The 16,735-nt window shown below is 45.3% G+C and overlaps 1 protein-coding gene across 2 annotated transcripts in view; it reads right to left on the minus strand.

Annotated features, from left to right (window-relative positions):
- Positions 1-16,735, minus strand: part of ext1b (exostosin glycosyltransferase 1b) — a 106,126-nt gene that overhangs the window by 19,959 nt on the left and 69,432 nt on the right. Inside the window, exons 2-5 of one of the 2 annotated variants that reach the window (XM_079288406.1) lie at positions 12,122-12,215; positions 8,874-8,981; positions 6,819-6,938; positions 1,516-1,648 (exon numbers count right to left, since the gene is read on the minus strand). In XM_079288406.1, the coding sequence (XP_079144532.1) occupies positions 1,516-1,648; positions 6,819-6,938; positions 8,874-8,981; positions 12,122-12,215 (455 nt within the window). The remainder of the gene's footprint in view (positions 1-1,515; positions 1,649-6,818; positions 6,939-8,873; positions 8,982-12,121; positions 12,216-16,735) is intronic. The other variant, XM_079288407.1, reaches the window with a different exon arrangement.

A 16,735-nucleotide genomic window follows, 5' to 3' on the forward strand; every position in this document is an offset into this window, starting at 1 on the left:
CCAATGCAAATGCTGTTTAAATAATTAGCTCATAGCAATCAAAGAATCCGCTTATAGTGTTCATTTTGGGGTCTTTTTAGACGTGGCAACATTGAAAAAAAGGAAAACTACGATGACTTTATGTTTTTTAGTTTCCTTGATTCTTAGCTTCCGTTTGGCTAGCTGAGGCGGGCTAGCTGAGGCTGGCTAGCTGAGGCGGGCTAGCTGAGGCTGGCTAGCTGAGGCGGGCTAGCTGAGGCGGGCTAGCTGAGGCTGGTGCCGCGTGCACACTGAAATCAGTGAGCGGAAAAGAAAGTTGTCTCCCTAAAGCATATGACAAGCTGCCAAAAAAACGAGCCAAAGAGAACTCGGGCGTTCTTCAGGGCACGTTTGAAACAGCTGCTGCGTTTTGAAACAGTCAATAACGTTCAGTAATCAGCAAAACTGAGAAATAAAGACAAAGATTGTCTATATATTATTATAATAATCATCTGCTTATACTGATCAATTTGACCTGGACAGACATGATCATTAAAAGAGGTTCCCACTGTATTGTTATTTACATATCAGACTTATTTACACACATTCATTCTGAAGTCGTATTGTTCACTGTGTGGTGTCTTCACTTAGCTTTTATCACAGGATGTTATTAATGTAACAAAATGAGCCGTCAAATATATACTGCTACGTGATTTGTATTATTCTCGAGTTTGTCTTTCAGCTTTCCAAATGAAAAATCCATTTCGCCGAAGCAGCACAAACAAACCCTTTGCATGCCCGAGTGTTCACATGCCTGATGAGTTTGAGTGTCTTGTTATCGGCTCTTAGAGAACAAGAAGACGTGTCGGTTGGAGACAAACTCCGCAGCTTTGATTTTACTCAATTACCCATCAGCGACAAGCCAGCTTGTCTCCTAAAAACCCATCCGTGTTTAATTGCGTCCTCTTTGACAAACAAATAAACTTGCCGGCGCTGTAATCCACGTCTGTCACCGAGCCCATCCATTTTGATATCAGCCCTCCACTCCGGGTGCTCCATCAAGTTCGCACGACGGCCCTCTGTGCGTGTGTGTGTGTGTGTTGCGGCGTCGCTGGATGATGATGGAGTGAATGAGTGAGGGATGGAGAGGCTCCCGGGTCACAGATAAGTGGCGGGGGGAGGGGGGGGGGATGCTGGGGAAAACGCCGCGCTGCTGAACCGTAGCGGGAGGAATTGGTCTCGCCACAGCGGCAGTAGCAGTGCTGACTCAAAACCCAATGATGGACGGGCTGGTGTGTCAGCACGATTAATACAAACATCTGTCAAAGGCCTGTTCCTGCACTCCGCCGGCTGCCATGCGCCGGAGGAGGGCAGTAGATCGGGGGGGGGGGGCCATATTTCACACAAAATCCACAGCTTGACCAAAATCGACTTAAAGTCTTTCGGACTTGAACTTTTCCCACAAACCGTTACGGATCAGTTCATTGCCACACAGGTGTGTGGAAGCGTTACGTAACACCACTTTGCTCCTGTGTTTTATGTGTGTGTGTTACTGACCCAGTGTAGCGTAGTAGAAGGGGAAGTCTCCCAGGTATCCAGAGTACTGCGGCAGGGCAAAGAGCCCCCCAGGGTGACTGTTCCACATCAGGCTGCTCCTGGAGCCCTGCTCCAACACGCGGTCCTGGATGATCTGCACATGGGAACAGCAAGGAGCACACATTAGACTACACACACATTAGACTACACACACAGACTACACACTCTTTAGACTACACACACATTAGACTACACACACATTAGACTACACACACAGACTACACACACATTAGACTACACACTCTTTAGACTACACACACATTAGACTACACACACATTAGACTACACACACAGACTACACACACTTTAGACTACACACACTTTAGACTACACACACACTCCCTATCAAGGCCGCTTCCAACATTTTTGCCAAAAAAAAGCTGTTTTTTTCCCTCCAGATGAACGTGTTGACTGAGAATGATTCTGTTTGCTAAAATATAATAAAAATAAAAATAAAATATAAAAACTCACACAACCTTCTTGGTTCCTTTGTAATTCTACTGCTGCTACTTAAGGTCTATTCTTGTCCGTCCTTTAAAGGAAATACAGCTTCTGTTGCTGAAGTTTCTCCTTTTTTTTTCTGTGACAAGGTCACAGGTTTTCTTTGATTTGTCTTTCCTGAACCAAGGATCTGAGGGTAGAATTGGTCTTGTGATGTAACATTTTAGTTCGGTAATCTTTATTGTCCCACTGTGGCTCACATGAACCAGGGTTCACATAAAAACAGAATACAAAAAGACAAAATCAATGACACATCAGCACAACAAAAAACAAAGCAGGAGGAAGGAAATGAACACGTGTAACAAGTACGCACATGCAATAGTGCAGATGTGCAAGGGAAGTGCAAAGAGTGCCATCTGCTATTGAGCATGTTAACAGCACTTGGGAAGAATGAGACATGGAATCTTTTACTCCTCCTAACCGGGGCCCTGAAACGAAGTCCAGGGCAGGTCCTGGCAGTCCAATACAGCATGAGGCCTCTAAGGACCTGCCTGTTATAAACATCCAGGAGCACAGCCTGACATCTTACTGGTCATTTAAAAAAAGACCTCCAAGTATATTCTTGTTGGACAGATGTTGATTACCAAACTAAGCAACTGTACAAAAGTCTAAAACAGATTCAATGACACATCCGTGAAAGAGAGGCATCGTCTCGAATGTTTAAAGAGTTCTCAGAGAAAAGAAAAGAAGATCTTAGCTGAACTTTTTGAGAGGAAGCATCAACACGGGATTCACAGCACAGTTTGTCACAAAGAACAAAACCCAAATATTTGGAGCTACCCACTCGATCAATGTCGACACCTTCAACAACAGTTGGCAGTGGGCTTTGTTGGTGACTTCTTGAAGTCAATAATCATGTCCTTTGTTTGTAGAAACATTGAGATGGAGGAAAGAAACCACAGGCTCAGGATCCTGTTTGAGACAAACTTGTGATTTTGGACTACATAAATAAACTAGACCTGGTTTAACTAAGTTTGGGGGGGGGAGTTGCAAGAGACACATAACAACTGGATGGACAAAATCAAAGCAGTAGAGGCCGAAATATCCTGACTTTTATTCTCCAAAACACTGGATCTACAAGTTTCATAATGCAACCAATGGCATCTGAATCACAGAGGGACGCACACAGGAGGACGCACAAGACATCCACGGGATTCATGAACCGCGTCACAAATCAAACCGATGCCGACAAGCTGCGGATGCCGACCCGCGTTGCTTCGACAGCCACAAAGAAAGAAAAAGGGACAACGCTGTCTGTTGCCGGGATCAAACTCGTGTCGTTTTAATGACAGCAGGGTCTCCGGATTCTTCCGGCCAGCCCTCACTGTTCGTTCGCGAGGCCTCCTTTTCAATTCAGCTCGTTAGAACAAACACAAAAAAAAGCTACCTTTGAACAAATAACATTTCAGTCTGATCTCAGAGGACTCGTGACAATCGGAGCTACGCGTGTTGATAAAGGAGCAGAAATATTAAGGATTTGATCAATGGGCCATGTAAACACACCTACAAAATAAAAATAAAAACACATTTCACACTGCAAATTGAGTTTTCACACACGAACACCAAGGCAGTCGTAAATGTGAATGAATATCAACGCGGCGAATGTTCCAATAACCCCCATTTCGACACTTTCATTGTACTATTCAAAAGCCAGTCGGTGCATTGGAGCGAGTGGAAAGCTGTTATGAGAGAGAGTCTGCGGGCGTTACATGAAAGTTAGAAAGCTGCCTGAGCTTCCAAACGTTTGCTTTGTATCACCTGAATAGCAGCTATTGATCGTGTCAAGAGTGAGTCGCTGTGGCACAAAGCTGAGCTGAAAGAACTCTGTGGTATTGTGTAATATTTCATCCGCAGACAAAACCAAACGAACTGAGGTCTTTTTTTTTTCCAGCAAGCCAAACAAGCAGACAGAGAAAGAAAACGCAGAATAAGTCTCCGGCAGTCAGTCACATCTGCCCCGATTCATTTCTGTGCCCAAATAGAGCGATCATTCAACCCCCCCCCCCCCAAGCTGCAGCCCGCCAAAGGCCTCTGCCGAGCGGTCAAACAGAGGAAAGAGATATTGCCGGCGTGCCCTTGAGCCATGCTAAATTGCCGCAGTAAAACAGACACCGGTTTGCGATCGTGTTTTACGGCCTCGCTTGAATCGGGAGGCGACGGCTGCCGGCTCGGCAAACTCAAAAAGGGGGGGACGGACGAGAGAGGTGAAGAGGGTCGGGTGGGCTGAGCAGCTGACGGCTTTTCCAATTATTAAAAGTTAATAATGTGGCCGGAGGGAGCGGACAGTAATGATATTGACAAAGCCACATCAAAATTCATCACAGGGGGGAGTGTAGATGTGAGGGAAACAAAACAGCACTGGTTGAGTTCTTGTTTTGTTTTACTCTCCCTAGCTTTGTCCCTGAGGACAGTCGATAGCCATTTGCCTCAGCCGAAGAGATTAACTCGGAATCCGTGAACCTCTCTATAAAAAAAACCCACTGCCTGCCACCTTAAAAACCCAGAGCCCTCGCGCCTTTTGAGGGGCAATTTCGCTCACTTGGCTGCTGCTCCTCCCCCGTCGGCGGCCCTCAGTCGGGACATGATGGACGACTCAATCTCACCTACGAACAGCCACAGTCAACCAATTAGAGCATGATAGATAAATCCCGCTTCTCCGGGGGCACACTGTGAGCTCGGCTTTAATAGGTGAGTTTAATAGGCGTACCGGCAGCACAGGGCCTCGGCTATATTGACCTTGTGAGTGGTCGAAATACGGCCGCTTCCTGACAGGAAACGCCGCATGATAGGTGGAACACGTGTTTCCCGCTTGCCCGCCAACACACACACACACACACTGGATGTGGGTAGTCAATAAAAAAAAAAGCAAGTGAGTTTGTGAACGTGAGGAGATTCAATCTGTCAAGATATCGGATTCAAAACTATGTGTGTTTTGAATGTGTGTGTGTGTATCATCACAGATCTGCAGGGAGGAGGAGGAGGAGGAGTTGGAGGAGGTGGTGCTGGCTCGACAGGATGAATAAACCATGTCGCTCGTTATCTCGGGGGCTGCCACGGCAACGCCATTTACATATGCCACCCATTCTCCTCATCACCCTTTCTCCCACCACTCTCCTCCCCCGTTTTTTTGTTGCTTTTTTTTTTCAGTCAGGATTAAGCATTTTGCCCGTCGCTGTATTCTACACACACACACACACACACACGCTCACACACGAGCTCTCGCCGTGTCACCTTGCTCTTTAGTGCGGAGTGACAGCGCATCAGCAAGGTTATGCCTGGGTGGCGCCATGTGTATCTGGGCTGACACACCTCGACATATGGAGATGTGTTTCTGACTCGGCGTGTGTGATAGTGCACCAGTGCGACGGGGCTCGATAACAAACGGAGCCGAGCTAGCTAAAAAAAAACTAAAAAATGACAGTTACCGAAGCCACGAGCTCGCCGGTGCTTGTGTGTGGGGTGTGTGTGTGTGTGTGTGTGTGTGTGTGTGTGTGTGTGTGTGTGTGTGTGTGTGTGTGTGTGTGTGTGTGTGTGTGTGTGTGTGTGTGTGTGTGTGTGTGTGTGCGTGCGTGCGTGCGTGCGTGCGTGCGTGTGTGGGAAGGTGGGAAAGTGGAATTCAGATGTGAGATTTGGCGACGTGGTAAGAAGGGGAAATGAAATGCCTGACGGGATACTTGGGCGACATTTGGCATTGGCTGGAGGAATCGGGGGGTTTTAGAGTCACACCTTTCATAAACTAGAACACTAGACCGAAACCTTTCTGTGTAGAAAAACACTTTGTGTAGTTTTGTCTCGAAAGAACAGCAGCCGTGACCCAAATGGTGGTGGGCAAAAACAGTATGAATCCATCTTTTAAGCCCTCTCAGAACACTAATGCTTTAAAGTCTGCCTCCAGCTCAGCATGTGTGCCGGACTGTTGAAAGGCTATGATAGTCCCTTTTCTCTTCCCGCACCTTTCTGACATTGAAATTGCTTTTTTTTACAATTTTGTAACCATTCGGAATTAACAACCCAATAAACTCGACCACTTTACGCAGTGACTGGCCGGGTCTGCGGAGGTCAGAAAGCATTGCCTTGTCTTCGAGTGTGACCGCTTGCAACAGCTATAAACACTTTACGCCTTTGAAAAATAGTCGGACGAGGCATTGCATGAACCTTTTCATACTTTAGCCGTATTTTGGACTGATTTTAACACAGGAGTCAAAGCGATGAACTATGGTGACTTGACACATGCTATAGGGGCAGTGTGAGGCTCAAGCAACTTCATAAAAACGTCCTGAAAACTGTCCGTCACCACTGGAATCCACTGGAACAGATCACAGCCTCAGGACAAAGGTTTTACAGCCGACTGGAAGTGAGAGTTTAAAACTCATAAAACTGGATATTCGACTGTAAATACTGTTCTTTCCTTCAACTACTACCACTACTTCAACATTGACCACTAATACCACTGGCAACCCTTATAAATACAACTGCTGCTGCTGCCGCTAATGAGGATTTTTGGATCTATCAATGACAGACACAGTGCAAAAAAATAAATAAATAAAAAAAAAACAGAAATGTCCTTCTTGCTCTCCGTAGAAGCCGTCCACCCATCGTTTTTGCTTTCAGCCTTGTACCAAAGAGAAGCCTGAGAATAAAGCAAACGACTGCAGAGACTCTGCGGCTCTCTCTCAGAGTCAGAGATTGATGATGGAGGAGAAGCAGAGAGGTCAAAAGGGCGCAGGGCTGTGTGCAGCGCACGCGCATCTCGAACATCTCACCTCCAGTGTGGTGAGCACTATCTTCTCCACGGAGGAGAAGTAGGCCTCCCAGAGGAACTGAGTCTGCTGTCTGAGGGACAGGATCTTGTCCTGGTGGATGGAGCGCACCGTGGTCGGGATCTGCAAAATGACAAAACAGCAGCCAGTCATCATTCAGTGCTGATCAGGGGCATAAACTGTGGTGACAGGAAGATTAACATTGGTCATATGCAACGCTCATCAACAGACAAAGCACAGTCAGGTGTAGAAAGCAGATATTGCAGGTTTCTGGAATTGTAGCCGCAACTATATCTCAGTAAGTTTGGTCAAGTCCAAGTCTCAGGTGTTCTCAAATGAATTCTTGAGTCCATGACGGCAAATCCAAGTCGAGTTATAACAAATAAACTGCAAGTCAGTTCTTTGAACGCGGACCATTTTGCTTTCAACAGTTTACCTGAAGTGAGTGAAGTAGGAGTACTGTAGTTGTCATGGCTGAGACTAAGTCCTTTTAACCCATTGTAGGCCTGTTGCTGTCCTATTTGTTTTCCCTCCTGGGTTGTACAAGGTAGAAAGAGGAAAAACGGACCCGTCGTTCTTCAAGATTTGAACCACATCTCGTTTCTCAGTTGTCGTCTCGCCCCCGTGTAAGACCGCCTAAATTATACACTTGAGTTCCGTGGCAACAGCTAAACTATCTCCATGACAACTGAGCAACTCTATCTAGGACACAAGATGTGGTTGAAGATGCCGAGGTACCTGCAAACTGCTGTTTACAAAGTCAACAAAGCAAAACTTGAGATGTTTTGCTTTCACGTCTCAAGTCGCGAGAGTCCAGTCGCACAAAGTTCAATTCAGGTCGAGTCCCATATTTTGTGGCTCAATGAATAATTTGACATTTTTTGGAAATACTTGCTGCGAGTTAGATGAGAGGATGAATACCTCTCTCGTGTCCGTACGGCCGATTTGAAGCCACCGGCAGCGGTTAGCTCGACGTTTGAGATTTGAGACACGGGCCATTCCGATCGCCACTATAACAGCAATGTTTCATTTTTACACTTTGGCTTTTGTGTGTGTAAAACTAACAAGATATAACGCATTCATTTGGGAGCTTTAAAGGTGCTAGAAGCCGGATTTAGTTTACTGTGGAGGGAGCCAGGCTGTCCCCCCCCTGCTGTCTCTCAGTCTTTGTACTAAGCTAAGCTAACTGGCTGGAGCCTTACATTTAACAAACACGAAGAATTTACAAAAAATAGCAGCAACAGCAGCTATCGGCCATCAAACAGTATTAGGAAGAAAAAAGCAATTAAAAAGCTGCAGCAGCCTTTGGTGAACGCTTTTGTACGTTCATCTGAAGCGCTGTGTAGTTTAATCCGCATGCGAGTTTATTTGTCATAGTAAAGAGGGGATGAATGGCAAATAAACACATTTCATCCACACTTTAGTTAATACTGCCATAGCCTGGGAAAAATTGTTATTGTCGAAGTAAATATATATGTGCGGTATTCCCCAAACATTTCCCCTGTTTTAAAAAGAGCAAAAGCAGATGTAGCCCACATTTAGTGAAAAACAAACATGAATTGATGTCCTGTATGTTGTCTCAGCCCATCGCTGTGAAATACATAAATCCACAGACATACCCAGGATGGCTCAGGCACACACTGCTGCTGCACCGAGTTATAAAACTCAATGTCAAACAATATTATTACACACTTCATTCAAATTACGATTTAATGGGCATATAATTGCTTTCCCCCCCATGAAGCTCAAGCAATTCCAGCCAAATCCATTTGCTCGTTCTATTTATTTGCCCTCTCACATAACAATGTGAGTCTTTGAGTGGCATTTTCAAGCACTTGGAGGACTTGGAATGCTGCTGGCATTCAAGAGCCCCACTCCGAAACAAAACAGGGTTAGGGGAAATGTAAGAGGAGAGTGTGCGCTCAGGATAACTACAGTCAGGGGAAAAAAGGGGGGCAGGGGGGGGGTTTGTTCCTCTGTCGGGTTTAGTACTGTTTTCAGGTGATACGCAGAGCGGGCACTTTTTTTTTGGTGTGGGTGTTGTCTTCGGGCCGTCACCTGCAGCAGGAGCCTCTCGTCGCCGATCACTGCGGCTGTGTTCCAGTCGATGATCTCGGCGAAAGGCAGCTCCCAACCGTTACTCAGCATCACCGGCACACACGCAGCCTGACACACACACACACACACACACACACACAAAAACACACACAGAGAGAGGGAAGCTTGGACAAAATCCTTTACAAACACAATCAGAGCTACTGCTAAATCATGCCTGCTTTGCTACATATTGATCCGGACAATGAAAGCTGCACTGTATTGTAATTGATCCGTCTGTGACCCTTTGTGTTAATGCCAAAAAAATTGTATTTTCTCAGATTTGCAAGCTTCTTTGGTGTGATGTGGATATATTATGCATAGAATCACTATTGAGGCTCGGAGCAGCCATTAGGGAATTCAGTGGCCCACGCGGCAGGAGGCCCTTTCTTGTCTTTGTAGAAGCCGCAGACTAGATGCTGTTTCACAGTAGAAATCTTATCAAAGTGCTGAACTTTAACAACCAAAAGGGAAAGGTTCATCACTTCCAACCCTATCACATGACACAGTCATCTGACTCATCGTTTCTATATAAAGAAAACAATGAATGCAGCTTTCATTTAGAAAAACAATGCAGCCATACGCGCACACATATCATCTCAAACATGCGTACAGCACATGTAGCTTTGATCACGGTTACAAAATGCGAGATCAAACATGAGCTTTAACACAACGCAGCTCAGCCGATCAGATAAACAGAAGTGAGCTTGAACATGCGATCGAGATAAGCAGGCTGCACACAGCCACGGACAGCGAGGAATCCAGCACAATGATGAGTGAAAAACAGCAGCCGGAGATCACACGGAGCACAACGCTCTGGATTTATACAAATCAGGAAACATTTATTCACCCTCAAGAACTCAAACATGCACAAAAAGAATTCCTTAAAAACACGCTTAATAGTTCTGTTTGTGATTCTCTTTGAGTTTATTTTGATTTCCAAAGAAAATCTTGAAATCACTTATGAGTGAAATGAAATAAAATGAAATAAAAACACGCTTTTTTCATAGCCGTTGACGCGTCAATATGAAAAAAGGTAACTTCAGGCGCTGTAAAGTGAATCAAAGGAGGCGAGCAGGAGGAGTGAATAAAGTGGATGAATGTAGATGTAATAAAAATAAATAAAAAGAGATGAAGAGATGGGAGGCAGTGAGGCTGAATGTGGCCTCCGGCAAAGGAGTGGCAGAGTGATGGAGGGACGAGAGAAGAGTTAGAGGGAACAGCTGGCGAGTGTGTGTGTGTGTGTGTGTGTGTGTGTGTGTGTGTGTGTGTGTGTGTGCGCGTGTGGTGGGAGTTTGACGTAATGACGGCCCTGTCACTCCCGGGTCATAAAGGTGTCAGCTGAACCAGAGCTGGCCCTCGGGCTCTGCTGCCTGTCTCCTCCACAAACACATGCTCGCAAAACTCTCTCACACACACACACACACACACACACACACACACACACACACACACACACACACACAACAGATATGTATACAGACACACAAACAACCTCCCGGCACACACGCACTCACGCAGTTGACCTCTGTTTGCAATTGCTTTCTCATTGAAAGACCAAAGCCCGTAAATACTCTCCCTACGTCTTCCTGTAGATGGTGAGTCGATGGATGGAGTGAGTCAGACAAATGGAGAAGAGAGAGAGGAGAGGGCACATTTCCCTCCTGAGTGAAGAGTGCTGGTGTGTGTGTGTGTGTGTGTGTGTGTGTGGGGCAGCCGATAGTGAGATAAGCGCACCTATGTGGGTGCACTCTGCGGACGGTAAGGAGAGGTAAAGGACAGTGCAGTAGTAATGCGGGAGAGCACGGTGCAGTTATAGAAATGGATGAACTGAGGGGAGAGAGGAAGAAAGTGAAGTGTGTAGATTTCAAGAGGTGCTGAGGTAAGTGGAGGTAAATGCAGATGCAGTGGAGAATGACTCCACATGGGGGGGGAATCGATCTCACGGGGTTATTACGGTCATACAGCACGGTGAGGCGTTACGGTACATTATATGATGTTCATACATCACTGCCACAACGTGTTTTTAATCTATTTTAAAACTGGAACAAAAGAAAATAAGAAAAAAACTTTGACCATCTTTGTGGCTGTAAATTTGGTTCACTGTAACTGTAGCCAAGTCTGATTCCAAGTGGACTCCGGTGCGGTGCGGTTGTGGGATTTTGGCATTATTTTTAAAGAGAAACTACGAATAAATGAATTTGCTAATGTGTTCAGGTATCTGTATAAGGTCACGCATCTATCAACAGCTGTTAAAACGGCTGTGCTTTTATACGCCTGTGTACTTTGTCAGTTCACTAAGTCCGTTAAAAAGAGGTCTAACAGTTAAAAGCCCAGAATAATTTCGCCCTGCCCCGTTCTTTTATTATCAACAATTAAATTATTTCCTTGAGAGCTCTTCTCTTTGTGACACCAAAAGAACATGTTTTTCTCTTGGTCCGGACCAAGTGAACTGAGCAACAGGTGTGAAAGCAGCCCGAAGGGAGAACTGTGGCTAATAAGTGCTAACACGCTACCCGGCTGGGAACATGATCGGGCTCATCGGTTAGTTTCTTTACATTATCCCCACTAAAGGGCCAATTACTGTCCCCTGGCATGTTTCTTCTAGAGATTGTAAATAATTTAATTCAATAAAGAGTTATTAAAGAGAGGGGGATGAAAGCTCTACTAGCTTGCGTTCTTGGACGCTAACAGGACGAGAAGTTTTATTAAAAAACGCATGTCTAGCACTGTCTCCTGTCTCTTAACTATTCCTCTTTTGTGTGGCGGCTTGTCAGAATCTGAAACTTGATCACAACGAATGTTAAGCTCCAATCAAAATCAGGAGTTTTCTAACACATTCAATTTGTCCAGAAGCTTTATATTTTAAATTATCACACGATCAGGCAGCAATTTAAATGTTTCTCGTGTTACAGGGGTAAAATATACATATATACAGTTTGGAGGCAGGACAAAGTTGCCAATCCTCTCAGTGAAGGTCTGGTTTGTTTATGTAAATTACACCATTAGTCTGAGAGTAACGGCGGTAATGATTTAGTGATCCTTTAATGCGAGAAGTCGCACCATTAAAACTAGTGCTAAGGGAGCTTTGAGTGTGGGAAGGGATCCTTGTTCTTCCCGGTTATGTTGCTGCGGGGCATGGATCTATTACAGCATGTGCAGTGCTTCCTCATAATGGGGGTGCGCGTTGGTTTATGTGCTGCTTTGTTTACCTGCAGCGCCTCGAGGAAGCGAAAGGAGCCCAGCCGTCTGCCGCGGGGCACCAAACAGAAGGTGGAGTTGTGGAGCATCTCTTTGTAGTCGTACCTGCGAAGACACACACACACACACACACACGTGGATAAGTTCACCGGCGCGGGCGAGAAGGTGTTATTTACGGCAACGCTCTCTGAAAAATATGTGTGTAATTACAGGAGTACGTACGGCGCATGCATCACAGTAACTTGTTGTAATGAGCTGTATAATGGGACAGTTTATCACAGCTGAAGGAAATTCCGTGCTGAACACGACTCTCTACCCGTGTCTACATGTATGTGCATAATAGTGTTTGACACCCCTCACAGGGACAGTTTCAGTTTTTTTACTTCGTCTCGCCTTCACGGTCCGCTTTCTTCTAAAACGTGGATACAACGTCTCCCCGTGTGGATTATTCTCTCTCATACAGACACACGGTGCAGATAAATGCCACCTTAGAAGGTAACATGGCAGCCAACAGTGCAGAACCAGGCGTCACAGTGTTGTGAGGTCTAATTATTTTCTACTTTTTACATGTTTTCTCTCATATAAATTTTAAAAAAGGGAGCAGATCTGTTTGAGCTCTCACATATTTTATGTCACCATGCACCCAAAAGTTATGTTATCCGCCTGCAAGCAGACACCGATCACAACAACTTTGAGTAAACTAAGTCTGCTCGCGACAACGGGCTCAGAAGATGTTCTGCTGTCGAAGAAAAGGGAGACGGATTGGGAGAATGCATGAATGAGATGATGCTCAAGAATAGAAACAGAGCATTTTAAAACTACATTTAAGTGTCTATGCGGGCATTTTCTAAAAATATATTTAGATGTTTTTGTATTAATAACTCTACATATTAAACCACGATAAAATTAACTAAATGACACCGCAATGGTTGTTCAGTGAAAAATAATAATGAGCCCTAAGGGCTGTCCAGGTTTGGGGTTAAGAGACTGGTGAGGCAGAAAATCATTTCTCATTTAGCCACAGAATATACAAGGGGAAGGTTACAGAGCGAACACACACACACACACACACACACACTCTGCTGTATTGATGATGCCGTGGATGTGCTGTAGCTTGTACAGAAGTGTGACAGCGAATGCTGATGCTGCCTTCAGTGTGTGTGTGCCTGTGAATATGGGCCGAGCTGACGGGGCAAAGTTGGAGGCAAAGCACTTTGTTCACACGCACACACACACACACACACACACACACACACTTGGTGGTGATGGTGATTGCTGATGTTGACGGCGAGATGCCGCCTCGTCTCTTCTTCAGCGGAGCTCTAATGAAGTGCAGGGAGACTTGACAGCCGGTGATAAAAATCCCAGCCTCATTCACACCTACATGCAGAACGTTCTGTGCGCCGCATAACGCAAGAGTCGTACGCGTAAACACACACACACACACACACACACACAGGCATGCTCGCAGACACATGCACGCGAACAAGCGACAGCTGCACGCCCTCACATTGGCGTTCCGTCACCTGTCGATGGAGACGAAGGCGCTTTCTTAGCCCATATTTCAACACCAGCTGTCTGCCTGGACGGTGTCTGTGTGTGTGTGTGTGTGTGTGTGTGTGTGTGTGTGTGTGTGTGTGTGTGTGTGCGTGCAACAGCCCACGAAACAGGCCGCCATCTGATGGCCGTGAATATCAATGTGCGGATTTAACATGCAGCAGCCCGGAAAAATAAATAAATGAAAAAGCGTTTAATCTAACCACAGCTAATCTTTTGTATTTGACCGTTTGACCTTTTTTTCTGTATTTTTTTAATGTTTCATAAGAAATGCAGGAAATCTGTACCAAGCCTCTCAAAGCAGTACACCGGTTCACAGGATGCAAGTTTTGGCAATGTGTCTCCTGAAACAGCGGTAGTACAACCCTCCCACATGATTCACCCGCTGTGCATCCTCATCCCGACTCGGATGTAAAGAGAGGATTTTCTTTCAACGAGGGAGTGTTACTGAGATTTGAATGAGGAGGAGGTCCTCTGCCCTGTGAACCAACCTTCACCTCCCTTCCTCCCTTCTCCTCTCCTTCAGTGCCAACCTCCCGTTGTTTTTGCACGTTACGCTGGCTTCAGGGGGCCAAAACTAGCTTTCGCTATCTTTTGAATTCTTCTTCTCTATACCTCCACTTCTCCTCATTTTTCTTGCTCCGTCTAACAACAGCTCATTTATGCCCGTGTGACCTTGAGCTGGCGCCGGGGGAACCACAGCCGAGCTGCGAGAGCCTGCGGGGCTGTGATTGCGTGTGTTTGGTTTCTATATTTTTCTTGCATGCATGCAAGTGTGTGTGTGTGTGTATGTCTCCATTGTATATATGGGTGTGCGCGCGTGTGTGTTTGCGTGACACAGATAACACAACGAAAGCAGGGCGAGAAAGAAACGGAGCGAGCGTGCGACAAAGGTGAAGCGACAGCCTGCAGGAATGGCTAAACTTAAATAGCAGAAAAACAAAGTCAGCGTGCAGAAAACTATGAAGCGGACAGAAAACTAGAGGCTCCGTGTAATAATGACGTCTGCGCGTGTCACCCGTTGTCATCAGTACTTATTAGTCGTTGTCATCAGTACTTATTAGTCGTTGACATCAGTACTTATTAGTCGTTGTCATCAGTACTTATTAGTCGTTGACATCAGTACTTATTAGTCGTCATCAGTACTTATTAGTCGTCATAATATAATGAAGGACTGAATTGACCCCTCCCCTTTTAGTTACTGTTGCTTAAATGACACACATGAGGTTAACGGTGATAACAGAGGCAGATCTATATCATGCGATATTCATGATTATCTCGGAAATATTGGTCTTTTTAATCCACAAAGAAGTAGATAGAATCATTTCCAACAACATTTGATCTATGGTTCACTTTTTAATGTTTCCTGCTGACTGGTTTTATAAGGTGTCATAAATAATGCACTTGATGGCTGAAAAAATGCAAAATTGTCAGCATCCTCAACAGTCGATGATGCATGTGGAGGACCGGCCCAGTCGCCAGGACAATTTGTTTTCATTATATGACAGGATACGTTGTGTAATGTTGTTAATTTAAGCTAGTTACGTTGTTCCTGTTGTTACGCTGCTCTCTCACACAAACCATGATCTTATTTACAACATTAACCAAGTCATTTTGTTGGCTGAACCGAACCAATCGCTTCGCAACACTAACCGCGTGTCATTGTTTGTTTCTGCAAGCGAGAGACGAAATGTAAATGCAACGTATTTATGTCACTGTTTTTGTGACAGAAAGGTCGACATTTGACAAAAACATGGCGTGTCGACACGTTCAATCAAAACAAATGGGTTGGGGAGACACGTGAAATAAGGAGCACCATTACTCTTGTATTGTGGGATCGCTCCACTTTACCATAGTAGAGTATCATTTTTTTTAAAGTACATTTCGTTCTGCGCAACCTCATTCAGATACTTACGATAGAAACTCGACTTATACAATACCACAGATATTAGAGTTTAGCATTATTGTTTCTACTCTCAAGGGTGAGGCCTAAACGATGAGTTTGGGAAATGTAATGCGACCTTAAGTTTCGCTGGGGTTGCTGAAGCGTAAACTAAATAATTGAAGAAGGGAGATAAATGTCACCGTGAACTCTGATAGCCATAGCTCTCACACAGTGATCTCGATCAAGGCTTTCTGTAACATCACCCGTTACCTCACATACACAAATGTACAAATGATATCCTCGGCCTTGTTAGGACAGTGGTACTACTGTCGGTTGTAGACTACTTAGCGCGCTAACATTTGGCGCTTATGTCAGAGCAGACAAACCCACTGTTTGGACTAAAAAAGAGCAACATTCGCCTGTGACACGTAGGGAAGCATAAAGTGGCACGAAATGAAGTAAAAGGACCTCAAAATGGTCTCCGGTATACGGCACTGGAGTAAATGCACTTTGTTGGGCAGCCCAGATTCCCAAAGGCGTGCACTTGGTGTGCTGCCACCTGGACTTTCTGGTGCCGTGTTGGGCACCCAGCAGGCGCCTGAGCATGAAGCCTCGGGGTGAAGAAAACACGAAACCACAACCGGCCTCAGTGTCTTCCAGGGAGCAGAGACAAGGGATCCAATTTACTGCTTATTGAGAGTGTTGTTACATTAGCCTCCCGGACCTCTCTGCTCTCTCCCTCTGCCACCCTCTCACTCATGTCTTTGCCTTCCAAGGTGGGTTTCGGTGTGTGTGTGTGTGTGTGTGTGTGTGTGTGTGTAAGAATGGGTGTCTGCTGATGTCTGGGACAACATCCAGGTTCTTTTTTTTGTACTGCATTGTAGTGGGGTTTGTAGAGTGTCTGTGTGCTCAAGAGGTTTTGTTTAAAGAAAAACCTCTTGTAAAGACTCGTCAAATTATTCATTTTTGGTAAAAGAAAGCTCAGATTTCCTCTCGCCGTGTCCTTCTGCACACACCAGGATGAGAGTGAACCTCGAGATGCAGTGGCTGTACATCAGAAAGATTATTAAAATGATTTGTCGTTACGGGTGTCGTGCCACAGATGTGCTCATGTGTCTATTAAATAACTCCCGAACAGACTACGGACAGATTCCAGCAGCAATCCAACTGCACTCAGAGGACT

The sequence above is a fragment of the Melanostigma gelatinosum genome, assembly GCF_949748355.1.
Source record: "Melanostigma gelatinosum genome assembly, chromosome: 17".
NCBI classification, from domain to species: Eukaryota; Metazoa; Chordata; class Actinopteri; order Perciformes; family Zoarcidae; genus Melanostigma; species Melanostigma gelatinosum.